This window comes from Python bivittatus, unplaced genomic scaffold (assembly GCF_059951505.1).
Source record: "Python bivittatus isolate LINGU-HERP-01145 unplaced genomic scaffold, Pbiv_v1 ctg000480_np1212, whole genome shotgun sequence".
In the NCBI taxonomy this organism is placed as follows: Eukaryota; Metazoa; Chordata; class Lepidosauria; order Squamata; family Pythonidae; genus Python; species Python bivittatus.
The window spans coordinates 58504813-58525251 of NW_028277075.1; the positions used below are offsets into that span (position 1 = coordinate 58504813).

The window sequence follows — 20439 nt, forward strand, 5'->3', positions numbered from 1 at the left end:
CCTCAAAGTTTTATATGCCTTGGAAGAATTCCATATTTGAGGTGTTATCCTGGAAAGGCATCTGTCCCATAGCCTCACCCGCCAAATCTCTTTTGGTGGTGGGACATTTAATACAGCCTCAGAAGAATATACTTTATGGGCACTATTATTGCAGGAGGTGATGTCTTCTCCTCAAGCTGTTTCCGGTTTTATAGGTGACTGGCATCTTGAATTGGACTTGGAAACAGATCAGAAGTGAATGCAATTGATATAAAGACAAATCTATTCTTTGTAAAATGCAAGCCCCTCTACTTTATCATTTTTAAGGGGAGGTTTTGTGCATGCTAGTGTGATTAACACCCCCCCACACACTCTTAACCCCTCTCTGCTGTTGTGTAGAAAAGCCAGGAAGACCTGGCTCTTCCCCCAGGTCTTTGGCAAGGGAAAGGGAGACCCCTGGCTTTGTTTCCATTGGGTCTGTCATTCTTGCCACCTTTTTTTCCCTTCTTTTTAATTGGTTTTATTATAATATCTTTGTTATGATTGTTGTGAGCCGCCCAGAGTCACTGGGAGTGAGGCGGCAAACATGTTTAATCGTCAATAAATAATTAAAATTCTCGGAAATAAATTACCATTATGTCAGAACAAGTTATAAACTAGAAATGGAAGATCATTGTATTCCTGGAGAATAAGAGCATTCACTACAATTTAATAAATGTAATAAATTTTATTTTAATAAATAAAATAACATGTATTACATATTTTCTGCAATATTCTATATGTAGATGAAACATTCTGTTCTAATTTGCAAATACTGTGTGTGCTTTCCCTTCCACCGACTTTTTTCAAACGTTATCTAATGAGAAATGAGCTTTTGATGCTTAATTATATTAAACAATTGCTTACAAAATTAACATTTTTTAAAAAATATCTTGTCTTACAGCTGTGTCACAACCAGATGGAAGTCCCCAAAGTCATCCAGTGGGAGGCAGTCAGCCTTTGCCACCAGGAAATATACCAGTGCAAGAAGCAGCTGCTAGATCTGATCATGTCCAGTCTCACCCTTAACCACTTGTGCCTCAGTTTATACCACATTTTGGGCGTGGGTGGGTGACATAATCCAAGACTAAAAAGAAATGTGGAAAAAAAGGATAATTTTAAGCTCCATTTCAGATGTGGGATTCATAAAGGCTTAAAATCCAAATTCAGTGTGAAGACTTTCAAAGGCACAAATGATATAATACAGGACCTTAAAGTTGTGGATATTCTAGTTTTCTCAGTACACCTAAGTAGACAACAGGATATCTAACTTTTTCCCCGCAGAACCTTCTTTTTGTCTCAGGTACAATTTGGCTGCCTATCATTTGTGCTTTCGAAAATCTCTTCCTGTTTCATCTTTAAATCATTACCTATAGAGATATTGTCAAAAAGAAAGTTAAGATGAGCAGACCCCTTAAATTTCCTGATGTTCACTATGTTGACATTCTCCGTTGCCAATGGGTTTAAAGCTGGAGAAGTTTAGAACTGGTCTGAGCAAGAGGCTACACTTCTATCCCTGTTTTAGTTCATGTCAGTATGTTCCTAAAAGTGCCAACAACTTAGAGCTGTAATTTTATGATTGTAGACTGAGGGAGTTGTAACAATTCCTTTGGTTTTCAAGATCTATTGAAAAGAAACATCTGTGATCTGATTTCAAAAAAAATCTACTTTTTAAAAGCAGTGTAATTGCAACAGGGAGCAATGGGAAACAGTGAATGTATTTTCTGTTTATAAATGCCTATGAATATTAATGTAAGAATTCTTCACACTGAAATGCTGTGCTTGAAGTGCATTGATTTAGCCATCTTTATTGTTGCTAACTAAATGCAGTTCATCCCTGCATGTTGGCTGCAAAGAGGGTACTTTTCTCCTCCTCCTTTTTATAACATGCCAGTTGCATTTATCTATGAACTATGAAAGGAAGCTCTTTAGATGGCGAAAAGTATTTTTGGAATTAACAAAGACCTTTCATTGTCTTTTCTTTCTTCATAAAAGGTTCATTTCAAAATCATCACTGTGTTTCAAACATCTGTCAGAAACTGCATTTTGAATGTTAAGTTGAAACACTTAATCATATTACATTATTAGATAGGACTACGAAGGTAAAAGCCGTGCATGTAAACATTTTCTATCATTTTAACACAAATAGGAATTTCCAGTTCCTTACAGATGAAACCCAATTTATTATTTCAACTTAACTCTTAAATGCATTTTTTCTTCCTGTGTTACACTGACTTTGATTTGATTCAAGTACTGTTGAAGTAAATGGAAAGGTTTGCAGTCTAAATTCTCTTCAATTCAGAATAAGACTTAAAATCCAGATTCATTTCCAATATCATACTTTGTGACTGAAGAAGGGATGATTAAAAAATAACACAAAGCTATCTTGTTACTGAAAAATTGTAATTATTTTTATTTCTGGGAAATGGGACATAATCTGTAATATAATTATTTATATAGGGTTTCAATAAATCAGAGTTTTTTTATATAAAATGAAAAACAGCTTCTCTCAATCGAAAAATTAGGGGAGAAGAAAGTTCTCACAACTTGCTTCCTATAGTTAGAAAGATAACAGTGGAAGTTTTTTATGCAGCCAGCCTGTGGTTAGGCTTGTGAATGGAGTTTCCCTTTTTTTTTTTTTTTTATATACCCTAACTGGATACTTCCATTTGCTTTCCGTAGTTCTAGGATATATTGCATGGCACATGGCAGCCAAATGGAAGGAACCACTGGCAACTCAATGTTGAATGAATTCTTATTTGGATTATGCAGCTGTGGCCCAAAAGAATATTCATGGCTTAATTCTTATTTATTTATTATACAGTAGACCCCGCTAGGCAATCAACAGAAACTTCCACAGAAAGGTTCCCTGTTTTCTAGAGACAACAGCTTGAACACATATTGTGAACCTTGCTTGTGGCTTACCTAATATGACTGATAAAAGGTCTCTTCTATCTTTTGTTTGCAATTGTGCAAATTTTTATAGCTCTATTAGCACTCTGTCCTTTACTTTTATATGGTATTCATCCCTTTGCTTTAAGTTATAAATACAATCAAATGACAAAGAAATGGATAATGCACAATCCAGTCCCAGTTATTGTATTTTTCAATTTGCTTCAAAAATATTCAGATTACAAATGTCTTATTTTAAGTGTCCTATTCTGAATAGTATTCTGAGTAAAGTTTGCAAAGAGAGATGGAGTATGATCATCCACAGAGGCCATTGAAACTATTCACAGAAAGGGAAGCTGACAAGTAGAAATGGGATGATGTTCATCCCAACTGTTAAATCGATTGGAATCTTTGAAGTACTATAATGCCTTGTATAGCTTGGGGGCTAGTTATAAGGGAAAGTAACTTTCACAGCACAATTTCACATTGGATACTTTCCACCTGTATCTCAATTATTGTTAACTAAATTTGATAGTGATTGGATTTAGAGCAGTGAAGAGGGGAACACCATGAATTAGATACGTCTTCAGGTAGAAGAGGAAGAATCAGATGTTCCCAAATTATCTCCTCTTCACCCCTTCCCAAGATCACCCACCCAACTGTGAAAATCACCATCCCACTTGCCTTTCCATCAGGAGCCCCTGGCATTTCATTTCTAAGGCATTGTAAGATAAATTATATACATTTGTTTTTAATGCAATTTACTTTCAAGTGACACATTTCTGGTGGTGGCCAATTTATCATGGAAGTGGTTGGCTTATGATGTTATCAGGTTTCCTCCTCCCTGGACAGCTTCATTTTGAAACTTATCAGGACAAAAATACCTTGGATGTAAAGAATGGCAAAGTTGTACATATCCATATGCTCTCAAGTGCAATATTTGTAAGAAGAATGTTGTTCCACTTGTGCTTTGTATAATTTTTAATTGGATTAAATTGAATTCAAACTCAATTTCTTTGGTTATTACTTGCCGTCTTTTTCTTACAGTGGCTGTATGAATGAGAAAAAAGTATCTCAAAAGCATGTAGAGATCATAAATAAGGCTTTTAAAAAAATGATGGTGTGTAACTATCAGCATATAGTATACAGTCTGTTTCTTAAACTTCTATAGCCCCTCCTTTTGTAATACTTCATGGTAACAATAGCTAGATGGTGGTTTAACATTAGATGAAATTAAAACCATATACATATATATGAAGCTCCAGTCATACTCTGGAACTCTGCTCAATTTTTATCCCAAGCGTATCCCAGGATGATTATTATGCAAACAAAACTTGCAAGATAACATCACCCACATTTATTCTTAACTAAATTGAGTCATTTATGAAATTTATTTGTCAGAAATAACCATGTACAACTTACACATTTTTAAAGAGGTTCTCTAACTCCGGGAAGTACAGAAATAATTTCAAAATCATACAGCCCTTTCACCCTTCAGATAGAACAGTTACCAGATACCAGGACTTTTGCTGTTTTTGAGTATTTTAAAAACTCTTTTCAATCAATTCCCCATTTTTTCCTTCAGCATTTAAAATATGCATAACCTAACTTGGTGTCTATCAGGTTTTGTTACTGCAGTGTTTTGAATCCATTTCCTACTTAAATATTTAAGAAAGAAAGCCTAATTGTGCTTGCTTTTCCTAATTTTTGATCACCTGAAATACATCCCAATGTCCCTTTGACTTTTCTTCTTTCTTTTAATTACTCCCCAAATGTAAACAATCTTGGGTCAATTTGTTTAGTTCTTTCTCTGGGCAGTTCAGGGAGATGCCAGAGAAGTTCTGGTGGGCATCTTTTTCTGCATCCCTACTATAGGGAAATATCATGTTCAGTCTGCTCAAAGAAGGATAATAGAGGTAGAAGATAAACGACCATTTGTACAACAAGGTTCTAACTCCCACCTCCCCCAAAATGGGAAAGTTTTCTAACAAGGTTTTTATTAACCCATTTTCCTACCTTATTCACAAAATGTTTATTGGTGACTTCCATTTATGAAACTTGTTTCCCCTCCAGCCAACACTCATCTTCCCACACCACCCATATAAAATACCTTAAAGAGGAAAAGATAGGATGTCTTTAGACTGGTAGAACTAAAAACTCTCCATCTTGAAGCACCCAGGAAAGATGTCTATTGGGGTCTTATGGCATCAAGACCCTCTTATTCTATATAATAGTCAATTTGCTTGGTTTGATTCATGCAAAAACTGCTGTTTGAGAGCCTTTTTCTGAAATACTGACTACTGTCCAGAGCAGGTAGCAGAATGTAACTTCCATAGAAATGTTTTAGTCTTGTTTCATCAAGTCATCATTGTTATATTTGCTGGGCTAGCAAGTTAGCAAGAATATGAACTTTTGACTGAAAGAGGTAGCAGAATAAGACTCTCCATTTATGACATGGATGTCTTCTATTCCTGCATGCAAATCTGTTTAGCTAGCTAGCAGACTGACATTCTGGACAGTTCTTCCCTGTTTGATATCACTCTGCATATTAAAAGTTTATATAGTTAGAGAAGAAAGCAATTATTAAATACTGCTATCATGGGTCTTTAACACTTCCTAGTATTTCTAGCATTTTATTTTAAGAGGTACCAACAGAAGAGAATATGCACTGAAGATGTTACCTAGCCAGGTAATGAAATGTTGGCAAGAAAACAGCCAAGCTCAGAAAATTCCAGGGACACCACATATTTTAAGAGGGCCTATTCCATTCTGTTCCAGCTTTTATTCTGGAACAAAACAATGGGTAATACCAGATTCAGAATGGAATCCATTGTTTATGGGTAAAGACTGCATTCACGGTGGAAACCCTATTCAGATCAGAAATGAGGATTATCATACTATTCTTCCTCACGTATGTAGGAGATGAGGAACTCATCTGTTGTCCTGTAAGAAAAGGCCCAATTTAAAAATACACTTTGGTTTGCCCTTTTCTTTTTCACTACCAATAATCCTTGGCATTCCTTGCTGACCCAAGGAGGGGTATTCTGCACAATGTTCCCAAAAAGAGACAATCCCCCCATTCATTCATTCATTCATTCATTCATTCATTCATTCATCAGAATTCCTTGGCCTCAGCAGTTGCAAAGAAATAGAACAAAGGCCCATGGAATCAGTAATTTGTTTATTATATGCTGCCAAATCAGGACAATTCATAGTGAATTAGAAGCAAATCAAAACAAAATGCGATAAAACTACAGCAATTACATGATCCAATAAAACACTGATCATAGGTGCCAGGCCTTCCAAAATGATGTCAAGGTAGAATGTGCCAACCAGGCTTCTAAGAGGGGCTGTTCCAAAAGGGGGCAATTACTACTGAAGAGTATTGCTGCTGATTACACTATCTAAATTCGTTAAATTCAGGCAGTTTAGTAGGAATTTGGGGGGGGGGGTAGATTTTGAACTTTGAAGGTTAAGAATTTAAAGGTAGTAGCCCTTTTTTTTTTTTTTTTTTTGAGAAAGCTAATTTGACCCAGTATATTAAATGTTGCTCTAATCTAATTAAATGCAAGATTTTTGAATTTGGTAGCAGTCTTCGACTTAAAGGAGAACTAAAACAAAAACTTCCAGAGTCGGGATGTAGACTATCTATGCTCCTTTAGTACGCAGGTGCCTTAGCATCCTACCTTTAGACTCTTAAGCGGTCGCAGGTAACTGATGCAAGCAAGCTTTTCAGGAACTGAAAAATAGGAGGAAGTGAAAATGAAACAATGCTCGTCCCGCGGGAAAAAAAAGAGGGAATCGGTCGTTCAGGAAAGGGATCTAGAGAGCTGCGCAGGATCAGTTCTGGTTACTATTTAGAGCGCGACCATCTGGAAAACTAGGCCAGATTGAGAAATCAAAAGCATAGAGAGCAATGGCAACTCATTTTGGTCTCCGGCTAAGAAAACTGCGTGGATATGTCCGTTTAAATTGCCAAGAGTCAAGCGCCATTCGAAGACGACTTTGCCTGTTCTTTAGCTTCCTGGCATGTCTCGGTGGTGTTCCTCGTCCGGCAGGTACCGAAGCAAAAGCGAACTGCAAAACCCTGTGGGCAGTTCCGCGCCTAACGTATGGCCAAGGCGGCGGGGGCGCAGGCTGCAGGGCGAGGAGCGCGGAAATGGCTTTGCTCCGTCCTCGCTGCTGTTTGGGTGGCGGCGAGGCGAAGGCGCCTCCAGGGCAGATGTAATAGAAGTTGTCGGGCGTGGCAAATGTTGAGACTGGCGGGGGCGGGAGGCAGTCCGCTGTTTGAGGAGGAACGGGGCCGACCGCGACAGACAGCGGACGCAGCTTTGGGCCAGAGAGCCAGCCTCTGGCGGTGAGAGCGCGCACGCCCTCGCTCCTCCGAAGGGCGCTCTCAGAAGCGCCAGCGCATTTTGGAAAATGCCGTTCTCGCCCATAGCAAAAGTAAACTCCTTAACTCGTTCCTCACAGAAACGAGCCCTGAAGCCCGGTCGCGGGTGAAAGGCTTTATTATTCGTTTAAAATCCTAGCCTTTCTTCTCCGCATGGCGCCGAAGGGGACTTTCCAAATTTTAAAGCGACAACGGGAAATTCGCCTGTCACCAGGTGGTGCTGTGGACCTCCGAGAAAGAGACGGAAGCCCTGCGTGTTAATCTGAAAAGGCCCGCAACCCATAGTAATAGTCTGATGCTGCTTAGCTGTTATTTATATTAACTCCTTGTTTAAAGCTACAATAGCCTGGTTTGCCCATAACCCCGAACCATAAATCATGAATTACAACCTCAGGGGTTATGTTCATACATCATTTAATCAAACCCAGCCTCAAAGTACAGGTATTACCTTGATCTTTCCTTTAGTTTTGGCAAAACCACATATGCTACTCATTCATTAGGGTGAAATTAATTTACAGGTGTACCTTTTACAAGGGACGCTTCATTCCTGGTGGGGGAGGTGTTGGTCAAATGAGTGTTATAAGGAGATTTGTAGACTGCAGATGAAATGTTACAAACTGCTGATTACTGGCTTAAATTTAGTAAGTTGGTTGTCTTGTCCTCTGACATCTCCACAGGGGCTGGATTCACACATTCTATTAAGCCAGATCTGGGGTGCCCAGATGAGTTTTCTGGGTCTCTTTACTGTCATACTGCACTGGTGCCAATTAAGACTCTTCATTGAAATATTGTAGCTGGACCACATTTGTTCCTGTTATGCTGGGGAAGAGGGAGAGACTCAACTGTTATTAGCTGAGGAAGAACAAACAACTATCCATCATAGCAATATTGAATTTGCTTGTTATTACACAGTCTACAGATATTGTGTCATCTGGACTGTGTAATTCCTAGTTGCCAAATTATGGCTCACTCCAGAAGTCGTCAATTTTCCACTTAGTCTTTTTGGCCTCTAATTGTTCTCCATCTCTTCCCATTGAACCACTGCTGTTTCCTGAAGAAATGGGAGGGGGGAAGAGGCAGAAGAAGAAGGTACCATTAATCATAATAATCTACAGTCCATTTTTTTTTTTTTTGGTGAAGAATCCTTGGAAGTAAGCATGTCACGTCAGAAGACAGCAGAGTTAGGTGCAAATGTGATACTCCTATGTGAAATCTCTGGTTACCCTGGTCCAGAACTGGATATCAACAAAACAGCTGTCATCTGGTATTTGAAGACATCTGAAGAGGGTAAAATAGAAACACTTTATTCAGTTATTGCTGGAGACCATTATTCAAACAGAACTGGTTCGAGACTGGATACAGTTCAGTTAAAAAATGGCAATGCCTCCCTTTTCCTTCCACAAATACAGATTAATGAAGAGGGTAAATATATTTGTTTTGTGACTGTTACTCCGGTTAAAGCTGAAGGAGCCACCATTTTAGATCTAGTTGGTAAGTGACGTTTGTGGTATACCTTTGTAAAAAGCGAGCTTGTTATTTTGGAATTCTTAAACTGTATGAAGATTTACCTGAATGCCAGGCTTACAAAACTGTATTCCAAACTTCTTCCTCTCATGAAGAAGACCCCATTTAGAACTTTGTAGGAATGATTTGGAAAGAGGGAGATAGAAAAAGAGGAATGCCCCTCATCATTTCTTCATTTTATATTGCCTAATCAAAATGCCAGTTTGGTGTAGTGGTTAAGGCATCAGGCTATAAACCAGGAGGCCGTGAGTTCTAGTCCCACTTTAGGCACAAAGCCAGTTGGGTGACCTTGGGCCAGTCACTTTCTCTCAGCCCTAAGAAGGAGGCAATGGCAAACCACAAACCACTTCTGAAATCTTGGCAAGAAAGCTGCAGGGACTTGTCCAGGCAGTTGCCAAGAGCCAACATTGCCTCACAGGGGCACATACACATACAATCTAAAGTGGCTTCTCTCCTTAAAAGGGCACTCTTGTGTACAATGAAAGAGTACAATTGTCTTACTGAAAATGGAGCCTGCTCAGGCTCTTACACAATAAGTAAAACTTGCAACAAAATGTTGCAGTGTGGACTGCTTCTGTTCAAGTTTCTGGCCAGCCATGCTGTCTTTCATTCTTGTTCACTTTTCCCATTTCATTTAACCAGAACATAAAGGTGTCCTAATAACACTTATTATTAGGGCACATAGTTAGTCGCAATCAGGCAGTGCTTACATTGAATTAAACAAAGAAATACCATTTTCTTGATCATATCCCCATGATATTGCCTTCATCCCTTGAATGAGACAGGCTTAGGATGTCCTCAGCCTTACTGATATATTTTTTTAAAAACTTTCCTTAAGCTGAAAGGTCTAAGGGATGTAAAACTGATGAGGCTTTGCTACCTGCTACATTGGAGGCAAGGCTGGGTGATCAGCAAGTAGGGTCAGAGAGATATTCATTGGAAGTTTCAAGGTGATCCAGACACATCCTCTTCCATCTTCACTGAGCCCTGGTTGGCCTTGTCTGCCACTATTCTGCTGTTATCTCCTTAAAGAGTTAGATATAGTGTGCATGAAGCATAACACAAAAATTAAAACTATTTGGTGGGGTTTGAATGGTGTAACAGTGAAATGGCATAACAGGTTGAAATAGCATAACACTAGGGACCAAGGCCTCCTGAACAAAACCTGGAGGAATCTGGAAATCAACTTTTGTTGCCTTTAAAAGAAAGGAGAGTTAGAGAATTCCTAAATAAAAATGTTGCTTGTGATTCTGGTCCTTTGTGACTCTGATTTTTTAATTTTTAAATTAAACTTGGATTAGGACAGAATGGGGTACAGGAAGAAGCCTAGAGATGATGACCATTCCTGCTGCTCTACTGTGATGTGTGGTTGCTTGTCAGCCATATAAGGTAGACCAGAAACAGACACTGTGGGGCCTAAAGCTACTTTTATTAGAACAGCTACATTAACAGACTCTTGCAAGTCTGAATGGTCTTCCCTTCTTCCCTCTTTAATCTTCATGTGAATTAAGGGGGAGAGGGCTTTCTGAGGTCTGGGCTCAAGCCTCATTTATCTGATCGTTGCCTTGATAACAGATCTTTCCTCTGTCCTTCAAGGCCATCCTTACATTCACTACAATGCTTTCCCAGCTAGCTGCTTTTTTTTTTTTTTTTTAAATCACCTTCTTTTTAAACAGTCTTTGCCAAAATTCCTACATGTATACCCATCATGCTATTCCCTTTTGGGATAAGTAACACTGTGCAAAGTACAGAAAAGGAAAAGAAATATTAAGCAAAAGAAATTACTATAAAGGTATGGAAATTTTAAAAAGGAAATATGACTAAAACTAATTTATACCTATACCATTCACTAAACCTCTCCATATCTTTCTATCCTTCCAAAACAACCTTCTTTCCACCACATCCCTACACTGATTCATACTTTGCCTTTTATCTCTTTTCTTTTCTTTTCTTTTCTTTTCTTTTCTTTTCTTTTCTTTTCTTTTCTTTTCTTTTCTTTTCTTTTCCTCCCTCCCTCCCTCCCTCCCTCCCTCCCTCCCTCCCTTCTTAAGATCATGTTCTTTGGAAAACTTGTAGTGTCATTTCTTTTCATTTTAGCTATTATTTGAATTGAATGTTAAGTGCAGTTGCAGTTGCTGTTTGGGGGGCTGAAAGGCGAAATAAAAATACAAGAAACGCAGGAAAATCAATAACCAATTCTATTTTATTCAACTGCAATATAGCTCAACCAAGTGTCAAACTGTCTCCGAAGGAACTTCAAATAGAAAAAGACAAGGAAAAGACATTGTCATGTATTGTGAATCAGTTCTATCCTAATTCAATTGTCATTCTCTGGCAAAAGCATTCTAAGCACACATTGGATAAAAGTGTATCTGCAGAAGATATTTGCACAGAAACTTCTGTGAGAAATGGTGATGGCACTTTCAACATCACCAGTAAACTGAGACTTCAACCATCTTCACAAGATCAAGGAAACGTCTATAGTTGTACTGTGGAGCATAAGTCATTTGTCAGATATCCAGTCTACAATGTAACTTTGACAGTAACAGGTATTCTTTCTGTGAATTTTTCTCCTTCTCCAGTTATAATTACAGTGGTACCTCAGTTCACGAACTTAATTCGTTCCACGATTCTGGTTGCGAGCCGAATCAAATTTCCCCATAAGGTTCAATGTAAATAAGGTTAATCTGTTCTGACCCCTACAAATGTGGTCGCCAACAGAATTGGTCACCAACCAAATCAAATTTCCCCATAAGGTTCAATGTAAATAAGGTTAATCCATTCTGAACCATATGCATTTTTTTTAACCACAAAAATATGAAACAAAGTACAGTACAGTACAGTATGAAGAGAGAGAACACTAACCTTGCTTGAGGCGACACCAAAAAACTTCACAGCAAGTGTCTATCTGCGACCGCGATCTTGCTTAGAGGAAGCCACGACCATGTGTCAGAGCAGGGAAGATGGCCACGGGTCGTGTTCGTCACCTGATGCAGAGTTCGCGAACGGAAGCAAAATTTTGTGAACACTGCTGTTCGTGAACCGAATTGTTCGTGAACAGAAGCGTTCCTGAACCGAGGTATTACTGTACATACCAAACTTTTGCTGCTAGTTAATTCTGTCAAAATGTCATAAGGTGTTAGTCTGCACCCTGATATAGATACGAATGAGTTGGATATGTTTTCTCTGTTGCTGAATAAGGAAACACTCCACAGTTGGTAAGAACTCTTGTGCTATAAAATTAGTCCACAAAGAACCTCATCATGAGCATTGTAATATATTTTATTAGAAATTATTAATCCCAGAAGGGGTCATGTTGAAAGACTGTTGTTCTACATTTTTCTTTTAGTTACTCCAAGATGTTGTCAATTAGTATAATATTAAACTGACATTTGTTATTATGGTAAAGACTTATGAAAACTCCAGCTAGAGTCAATAATTACCAGAAATTGACATCAATTTTGCCAAACAAATTGTATCAATCTAGCTATTAGCTAACTTCTTAATAGATTGTGGGAATGCTGCAGACATGATATACCTTAACTTCAGTGAGGTAGTTGATAATATTCCACACAAAATGGTGATTAGCAAGCTGATTAAGTATGAGCTGAATGTCATAATAATTAGATTTTCTGTTGCAGCCCCTGCCCTATCGAATACCTTCCCCCTGGAGATCTGATAGGCCCCCACCCTTTTAACTTTGGGGAGAGCACTCAAGACCTGGTTCTTCCCCCAAGCATTGGGATAGGATGAGGTCAGAGCAGGATGAGAATATTGGGGGTTACATCAGGAATGTAGGGTTGCAGTGACAGGTTTTTCTGTTTTTCATGTTTTTGGTTTTATTGTTTTTGTTTTAGCTATATATGTTATTTGTATTGTTGGGTTGTAAGCCTCTCAGAGTTTGGGTTTAAGATGGGTGGTTGTACGAATATATTAAATAGAGAGATGATAGATAGATAGATAGATAGATAGATAGATAGATAGATAGATAGATAGAACTATAGTTCTCAAAGTTGGAGAAATAGGTTGAAAGCAATAGAAATTTACAGAAACAAAATGCAGAATTTTTCACATAAAACAAAAATAAAACACACTGGTATAGGATGGTGGACACCATGCTTAGTACTAGTACTTGCAAAAAGGGTCTTGGAATGATAGTTGACTAGAGTTAGGGTTGAATATGAGTCAGCAGGGTAACGTAGCTGAAAAGACAAATGCAATTTTAAGCTGCACCAGCTTTCCAAATTAAAGAAAATAATTTTTCTGCACTATTCTGATTTGTTCAGATTCCTTTTTGAATACTGTGTCCAGTTCTGCACATAGGGAAAGGCAATGAAAACAATCCAGATTAGAAATTAAGCCCCATGAAAAGAGATCAAAGGAGAAAAGAAACTGAGGAAGGATATGATAGCTCTCTTCAGATACCCAAAACTTTGCCATTTAGAAGAAGATCAAGACCTAATCTCTCTCATTGCATAGTGCAGGATATGCAGTAGTGGATTTGAGTTCCAGAAGGCTGATTCTGATTGAATGTATTTTCTAGCAGTATAAACAGCTGAATAGTGGAACCAATTATAAGGACATAGTGAGCTTCTCTTCACTGAGTAGGTTCAAATCAATGTTAGACAGCCATCTGTTTGGGATGCTTTATTTTGGATTCCTTCACTGAACAGGACTTGGACTTGGTGGCTTGAATGGCCCTTTCCAACTCCATGACTCCATGATTCTGCTTCAGTACTACTTAAGGTATGAGATGAAATAAATGATTTCCCTCACTTCTCAGCAAGGTCGACCTCAGTAATGTACAACCTTTATCTATAATTTTACAGTCTGAGACAGAATCCTATGCCAGGAAAAAAGAATTATGAAAAAGTTAACAAAGTTTGATCTCAGAAGAAAATGGTTATGAAAAAGTGAGAGAGAACTAATAGAAGAGAAGTAGAAAGGTAGAGCCAAGTGCACTGGGACTAGAAGTCCCAGATTTCCCACCTAGTATGGCAATATTTCTGCATGACGTCAGATTGTTCAGGTTGATAAAACATTCTGCAAACAAAACATTTTGCAAAGAGTACCAGTGGGCAATAAAATGGCACCTGCAGTTCAGTGTAAGGAAGTATAAAATGGTGCATGTTGGGGGCAAAAAATATCCATAGACGCACTGTCAGGTCTGTGGTGACTGACTGGAATTGGTTCTCATCTCATTAATTCTAAATATATTTTAAGATATTGCTTTTTAAAATCTATTAATGAAATGTGAGATTGGATTATGCTTCAGGCTCAACATTGTTGTGATATTAGATGGTGCAGTAATTTCTTCTCATAGCTTAGTGTTTTCCTTCCGATAGCAGATGATAAAATAGCCTATATCAGCATTGTTTGTTTCTTATCATATTGATGTAATCACATGTAAAATGCTTGCTTATTAAAAGCATCAAGGGCAATAAGCAACATTTTGCAGTACATCAGAAGCAGCATAATTTCTTTCTTTTTTCGTTTTATCTTTCCACAGAACCTAAGTTGATTGCTGAGGTAATAATTGGAATAGTTGCATGTCTCCTTTTGATTGTAATTGGGTACCTTCTATACAAGACTTTTTTAAAGAAAAGTAAGTCATTCTGAATATGTATTATCAATACCATCTTTTGTTTACTTACAAGATTGCAGCCTAAATTTATATTTATGAAAGTTAGTTTTAAAGTACCAATATTAGAAAATTCCCAGAGAACAGCCAGGCAGAGGTAAAAAGCAACAGGGGAAAATGGAAAGGGAATTAAATAAAGGCATTATGTTGCACCTGCCAAATTACAGGTAGTCCTTGTTTAGCAACCAGAATTGGGACCGGCAGCTCAGCTGTTAAGTGAAGCAGTTGCTAAGTGAAACTGCAACTGTGCTTATGATCTTACTTCAGCTTTCCTTTGCTTTACAGACCTGTGAAGGTCATAAATGGGAGGATTGGATGTAAACTTACTTTTTCATCGCCAATGTAACTGCAAACAGTTGCTAAATGAGGCAGTCACTAAACGAGGACTACCTGTATAGTCTTTTTAGACATCAGTTTCCAGAACAGCATTAAACTATTGTCCAAAGGAAACCCAGCTATCAGCTGATTACGGGGCTCTTCTAGAATGCCCCTGTGCAGAACACTTGTACAAAGTCAGAGCAGGTTTTGGCAGATGACTAAACCTGCTGGTCTGGCCATCTGTTTGAACTTACTTCCTCCCTAGCCCACTCTATCCCATGTGAAAGAGAGGGATTGGTGGATGTCTTTCCTATTGATAGTTGATACTTGGTGGGAGTGAAAATAAAGCCAGGGAAACCCAACAGTCACTTTTCTTAACCTATCTCCCCTTAAATGTGTAAGGACAGCACCAGTCTTCTGCCTCATTCGTGAGGCACAATGAGGTTTGGCTGCTGAAGCGGGGCAGAGTATGCTTGCATACTTTTCTGCCAATTCAAGAAATGCACAATAACACAGCAGTGAAGTGCACTAGGCAGGAATACATATAACTGTTTTTAAAAAGTAGAATAATGCATTGTAAAATCTGGAAGGAATGATCCTAAAATATTGTTGCAACATTTATAAGCAACCAAGTTTTCATTTTCCATTGTTTTTATAGGTCCACCATCCTTGGAAATAGTTGGAAATGAAGAATTGAAGCATTTGGAAGAAACACAGTTGCAATGCTTGATTTCACACTTTCGACCTAAGCTTTTGCATATAACTCTGTTCTTAGTAACTCAAACCCAGAGTACAAAACAGAAAATAGCCTCTTGGTGTTCAACATCATTTGATGATCCTGAGGAAGGTAGTGAAAATTTTCCTCTCCTTGGGAACTTGGAGGACATGTTTAGATTTTATCCAGAGTTGAAATCAAAACCAAAAGGCTATTCTGACATTCACTGCAAAATCTGCATCAATCCAAATATACAGAAGCTGGAGAAATTTGACCTTTTATTAGAAGTTAAACATAAGGGCTTTCAGCGTGGATTGTGTACTAAAACAAAATCATTTAAAGTCATAGGTAAGTAATGATTATGGCAGGTTATTAAATGATGCTAAAACTTTAAAATTTTGCTATGATTTTTGAGAGAACTGCTCGGTTTCAAAATGAATGAAGATAGAGGAGGATTAGCTAGTTTCTGTCCAGCCATGGTCCCGGCAGATATCTTGGATTACTATGCATGGACTGAATATGAACTATGACAGGCATGGATGGGCTGGAAAGAACATCTCTTATAACTCAATTTCTATGACTATGTGTTGCTTCTGAGACCCATGACCACTTTTCAAATTTTTCACAGTGTCTTACATCTCAAAGGAAAACAAGGTGGGTCTTGGCCAGTACTTGGATTTAGGACCACTGTTAGCTGGACTAGGAAGTTGAAAAATATTCCAGAAGAGAGTAACGGCAAGTCACTTAAGCAATGCTGCCAAGGAAATGGCATCTTTACTTCCCTCCCTTATACACTTCATGTATCTTTCAGATTTGTAAAGAAGATGCTGTTCCATGTCACACTCTTTATCAATGTGAAATTTTTGTCCATGCTGTTCATCATTTTACCAGTTGAGGTGCAGCTGAACCCATAACTGCTGACTTTCCTGGCTAAAATTTGACTTGATTGGAAAGCATTTCTTGGTGGTGGACATGGAGCTCTTTCTTCTTATTTTCATGTGTAGGATTTTTCCTTCCTGTATTATTTGTAACTGATTATGGTTTTTACAAGTGTAATTTTAGATTGTTTTAAATGTATCGTTATTCACAGGATTTTGCTAAACAGTTTTATTTTTATGATGGAAAATACACTCATATCTATCTAGATTTAGATACTGATAGAGATCTAGATCTAGATAGATACATTTCCCACCATTTTTCTGAGCAGCTCAAGATCATTGGAAAATTACTGTGGATAATTTCCAGTTTAGTTTGCACACAGTACACTCCCAATCAATCCCTCTGTTCAGATCAGAGTAAACACATATGCCACTCATTTCAGCTAGCAAAAAATACAGCTTGATGTTTATTTGTGAAACATCGGCAAACACAAAAAATAGTTAACTGGTAAAACAGGATAAAAGGCAGGCAAAAGTAAGGAGAGAGAGAAATACAAACAACAAGCAAAAATTTACTTTATTTATATCTATATATGTAAAAAAGAACAGAACTTTCCAGAGCTATTGGAAGCAACACTGTGCATATTTAGCATGGATAGTCCCAAAGGACGGGGCATTTGGTTCTTTCAGCTTTAATCCTTTTAGGTATATAATGGCAGCAGAACACAAATGAAAAGAAGGACACTAAGTGATCCCCATAAAGAAACAATTTGGTGGCTAGGGATGATGTATCCAACAAAGACACTTCCAGCCTTTCAACTGGTAGAGATACTGATGCTTCTACAGACAGTCAGGGTTTCTTGGCAAATGGGCTTGGCTTGATCCTTCCTTGTTTTATGCAAACAAACAGCTGCTGAATGGTGGGCAGGGAAAAATGATAGATGTCATTAAGGCTTTGGAAGGCTCATGCAGTGGCTTTGAAGCTCTCCCTGGTTATCTGGGCGTGGCTGTGCACATCACATTTTTGCTGCTTTTCTTCCAGTATTAAAACCTTCTTGGTTTTCTTCCTAGCCTTGCCACTGCTTCGTGAAGTTCAGTGTTCCACAAATGTGCCAAGACCAGATGAGCCTCTCACTCTTAGCTGCAAAATCCATTCTTATTTCCCGGAAACCCTTGAAGTCTGTTGGTATAAAAATGATGAAATTCTAGACAGTCCCTTTACAAGCCCACCCACAAAAGGTCCTGATGGGCTTTTCTTCTGCATCAGCAAGGTTCAATATTGCCCCCAAGTGGCAGATTCTGGAAAGAGGTTTGTCTGCAGAGCTAAGCTGGAAGGCTCACAGGAGTACAAAGAATCTGCATGGCAGATGAACACTCTGGGTAAGTGGAGCAGAAAAACTACACTTTTTATCTTCCTCTGTTGTACAGGGTATATTTTACTCCTATGGTCCTAGGCACAGAGTAGTTCCAGTAAAGTGCAGCTCCTTCCTGCAAAAATGTTTTCTGTTTCTCCCATGTAATTTCACTTTTAAAAAAAATGATATTTTTAAAATTTTACTGATGCTGTAATAATAGTCACTATCTTACTTTTTCTGTTCCTGTTCCCCTTTCAATTCTTCTCTTCCCACATTGCCAACAGCTGTGAATTTAATTAAGCTTCCTTTCTCAGAATAATACTCCATATATCTCAGAATAAGACTCCATTTGCAATTCATGTTATAATAAATATATGTATTGATATTTAGGAGTCCACAGAATGCTTTGTTTCTTTCTTTCAGTATCCTAGTATACGATTGGGCAGATGTTAGGTTTCTGAAAGCCATAAAGAGCCATAGTAGAGTCCTGAACCGTCACAAGGACCAACTTGGTAATAGGAGAGGGAGACATATATACTTAGAATTCAGAATATGCTTTCAGGCCAGGCTTTTGATTTTGGTTCTTTCATGCAAAAATCTTCTGAAGCAGAAAGGGCTATTGCTGAGTAGACTACTTTTTGATGGCTAGTCAGTATAGCTTCATGTAATACTTGCCACTGCCAGATGGCTAGCAGAAGTTGGATATGCAAAATAGGCATATACAGTATATGCAAATAGCTTTAGTTGCATCTATGTGCAGGTTATGGGATCTCTTAAAGCCAAGTTCTTTAAGGTCAGGCCAGAATGCAGGATCAAAGAACAGAAAATCTAATTCCTCACCAAATTAGTCTATAGAAGCCTTCATCTGATGCTGTTTTATTGTTCAGGCCATTTTCTATCTTTTCTCACCAGACTCATAATTTATATCGATTTGGCACTTTATTGTGATTGGATTATGACTTTGGCCTCAGTTGTCTAAGCTAAACAGTCCTATGGGAAGATAAGCTTGTGTTTTGGCTTCTCAGGTTCTGTACTGAGTACTAACTCTGATATTTGCTGTTGTATTTTATTTACAGTGCTTGCCCCCAAAGTTTGCAAAATGGAATGTAAGCCCCCTGTACCTGAGTGTGGGAAATCTATCACACTGACTTGCTCATTGACAGAATACCATCCACCTGAGTGTGACTTTTGTTGGAGAAAAGGCTTTGAACAACTCACCAATGTTACACTTAAAACAGAGGAACCACAGTTGAACAGAACGTCAAAGCTGTACTCTAGGACAAGTGAAATAACCTTTACACCCAGTGCAGAAGACCATGAAGTAGACTTCTCTGTTGAAATAAATCATTACAACAAAATTTTAAGGAAAGGATATACAGTCATGTTGAAAGGTGATTCTTATCATAGTTCTAATTCATCCATCCTCAACCTGTTGCTTTCCAGATGTTTTGGGACTGATCGATTGATTGATTATGTGCTATCAAGTCATTTTTTACTCCTAGCGACCAGAGCTCCATGTTGGGGAAACTAGTCCAAAAATACAGTTAAGCACTTCGTTCTTCCTTTTTTCTGCACAGTGAGTCCAACCTGACTTGAGATTTTTTTCTCCCCAGCCCTACCCTTCTTTCGAGCAAGGATAAGAGATGGTGCTATCCTGGGCAAATTTATCACCATATGGTGCTATCCTGGAACCTAATCAGAATTGCCATCTCTTTTTTTCAAAGAGTGTTGTATACTAGAGCTTCTGCAAAAAATCTATGTCCCTTGCAGGCATTGATTATCTGCATGTGGAATCTAGCCTCCACCCTCCCCTGTTAAACTCCCATGTTGAAGGATGTTGGGGAAATATCCCAAGTGAATCAACCAACAGGCTGGAGAGAATTAACAGTGTATGTCTATTACATAATGAAGAATTATGATCATCAAACACTTCTCCAGAAAGGGAAAAGGCACTTGGGTACAACAAGAACAGAATATGTATATTTCCAGTATATGTATTCATTTAACTAATATTCATATAATTAATCATGAATAGCCAAGCTATTCATATAATTAATCATGAATAGCCAAGCAAGTGTATCATGTATCATATCATGTACATTTTGTTCTTCTAGAAGATTCTTAGCACCTGCATTCTGTATATATATTTTCCCTTTATCTGTAGATAAGAACCAGTTTGCCTAGCATAGGTCTAAGGTGGTCACACCAGGTCATAAGGTTTCTAAGGTTCCTACAACTGTCTGCACATCTTGAAAGAGTGTATGGGTATAAATGGTTCTCTAAATCAGAGTATTCCTACCCATAAAGGTGTTAGACAGGGTTGTATTCTACCCCAGTGCTTTTTAACCTCTACGTCAACAGTATTCCAGGATTCCTATATGTTTCAGACACTCATATGCCAAAGATCCATGATATATTTATTAATATTCTTTTTTCATGCTGACGATATGGTTCTAATGGTGCATCCTCAAATAGGCCTGAGAAGACTGTTGCAAAAGCTAAATGCCTATTGCATTCTCAATTCTCTAAACATCAATGAAACCAAATTTAAAGTAATGGTATTTAGCAAAAAAAAAAGAAAAAGTGAAATATAACCAGCAGATGGATAGGGAGCCTATTGAACAAGTGAATTCTTTCACCTATTTAGGAATGGCCTTTATCAACACAGGGTCATGGGCAAATCATTTTAAAAGAAGCTCAGTGAG

At 38.1% G+C, this 20439-nt stretch overlaps 2 protein-coding genes across 3 annotated transcripts in view; both read left to right on the forward strand.

Annotated features, from left to right (window-relative positions):
* Positions 1–3921, forward strand: part of NUCB2 (nucleobindin 2) — a 44675-nt gene extending 40754 nt beyond the window's left edge. Inside the window, exon 13 of the mRNA XM_007431465.4 lies at positions 923–3921. Within this exon, the coding sequence (XP_007431527.1) occupies positions 923–1047 (125 nt within the window). The 3' untranslated portion in view covers positions 1048–3921. The remainder of the gene's footprint in view (positions 1–922) is intronic.
* A 2703-nt stretch (positions 3922–6624) lies between these two features.
* NCR3LG1 (natural killer cell cytotoxicity receptor 3 ligand 1) overlaps positions 6625–20439 on the forward strand; it is a 29886-nt gene continuing 16071 nt past the window's right edge. For both annotated transcript variants that reach the window (XM_025168706.2, XM_025168705.2), the window contains exons 1-7: positions 6625–6968; positions 8444–8794; positions 11050–11376; positions 14337–14432; positions 15445–15849; positions 17451–17759; positions 18811–19125. In XM_025168706.2, coding sequence (XP_025024474.1) covers positions 6827–6968; positions 8444–8794; positions 11050–11376; positions 14337–14432; positions 15445–15849; positions 17451–17759; positions 18811–19125 — 1945 coding nt within the window. In that variant the 5' untranslated portion in view covers positions 6625–6826. The remainder of the gene's footprint in view (positions 6969–8443; positions 8795–11049; positions 11377–14336; positions 14433–15444; positions 15850–17450; positions 17760–18810; positions 19126–20439) is intronic.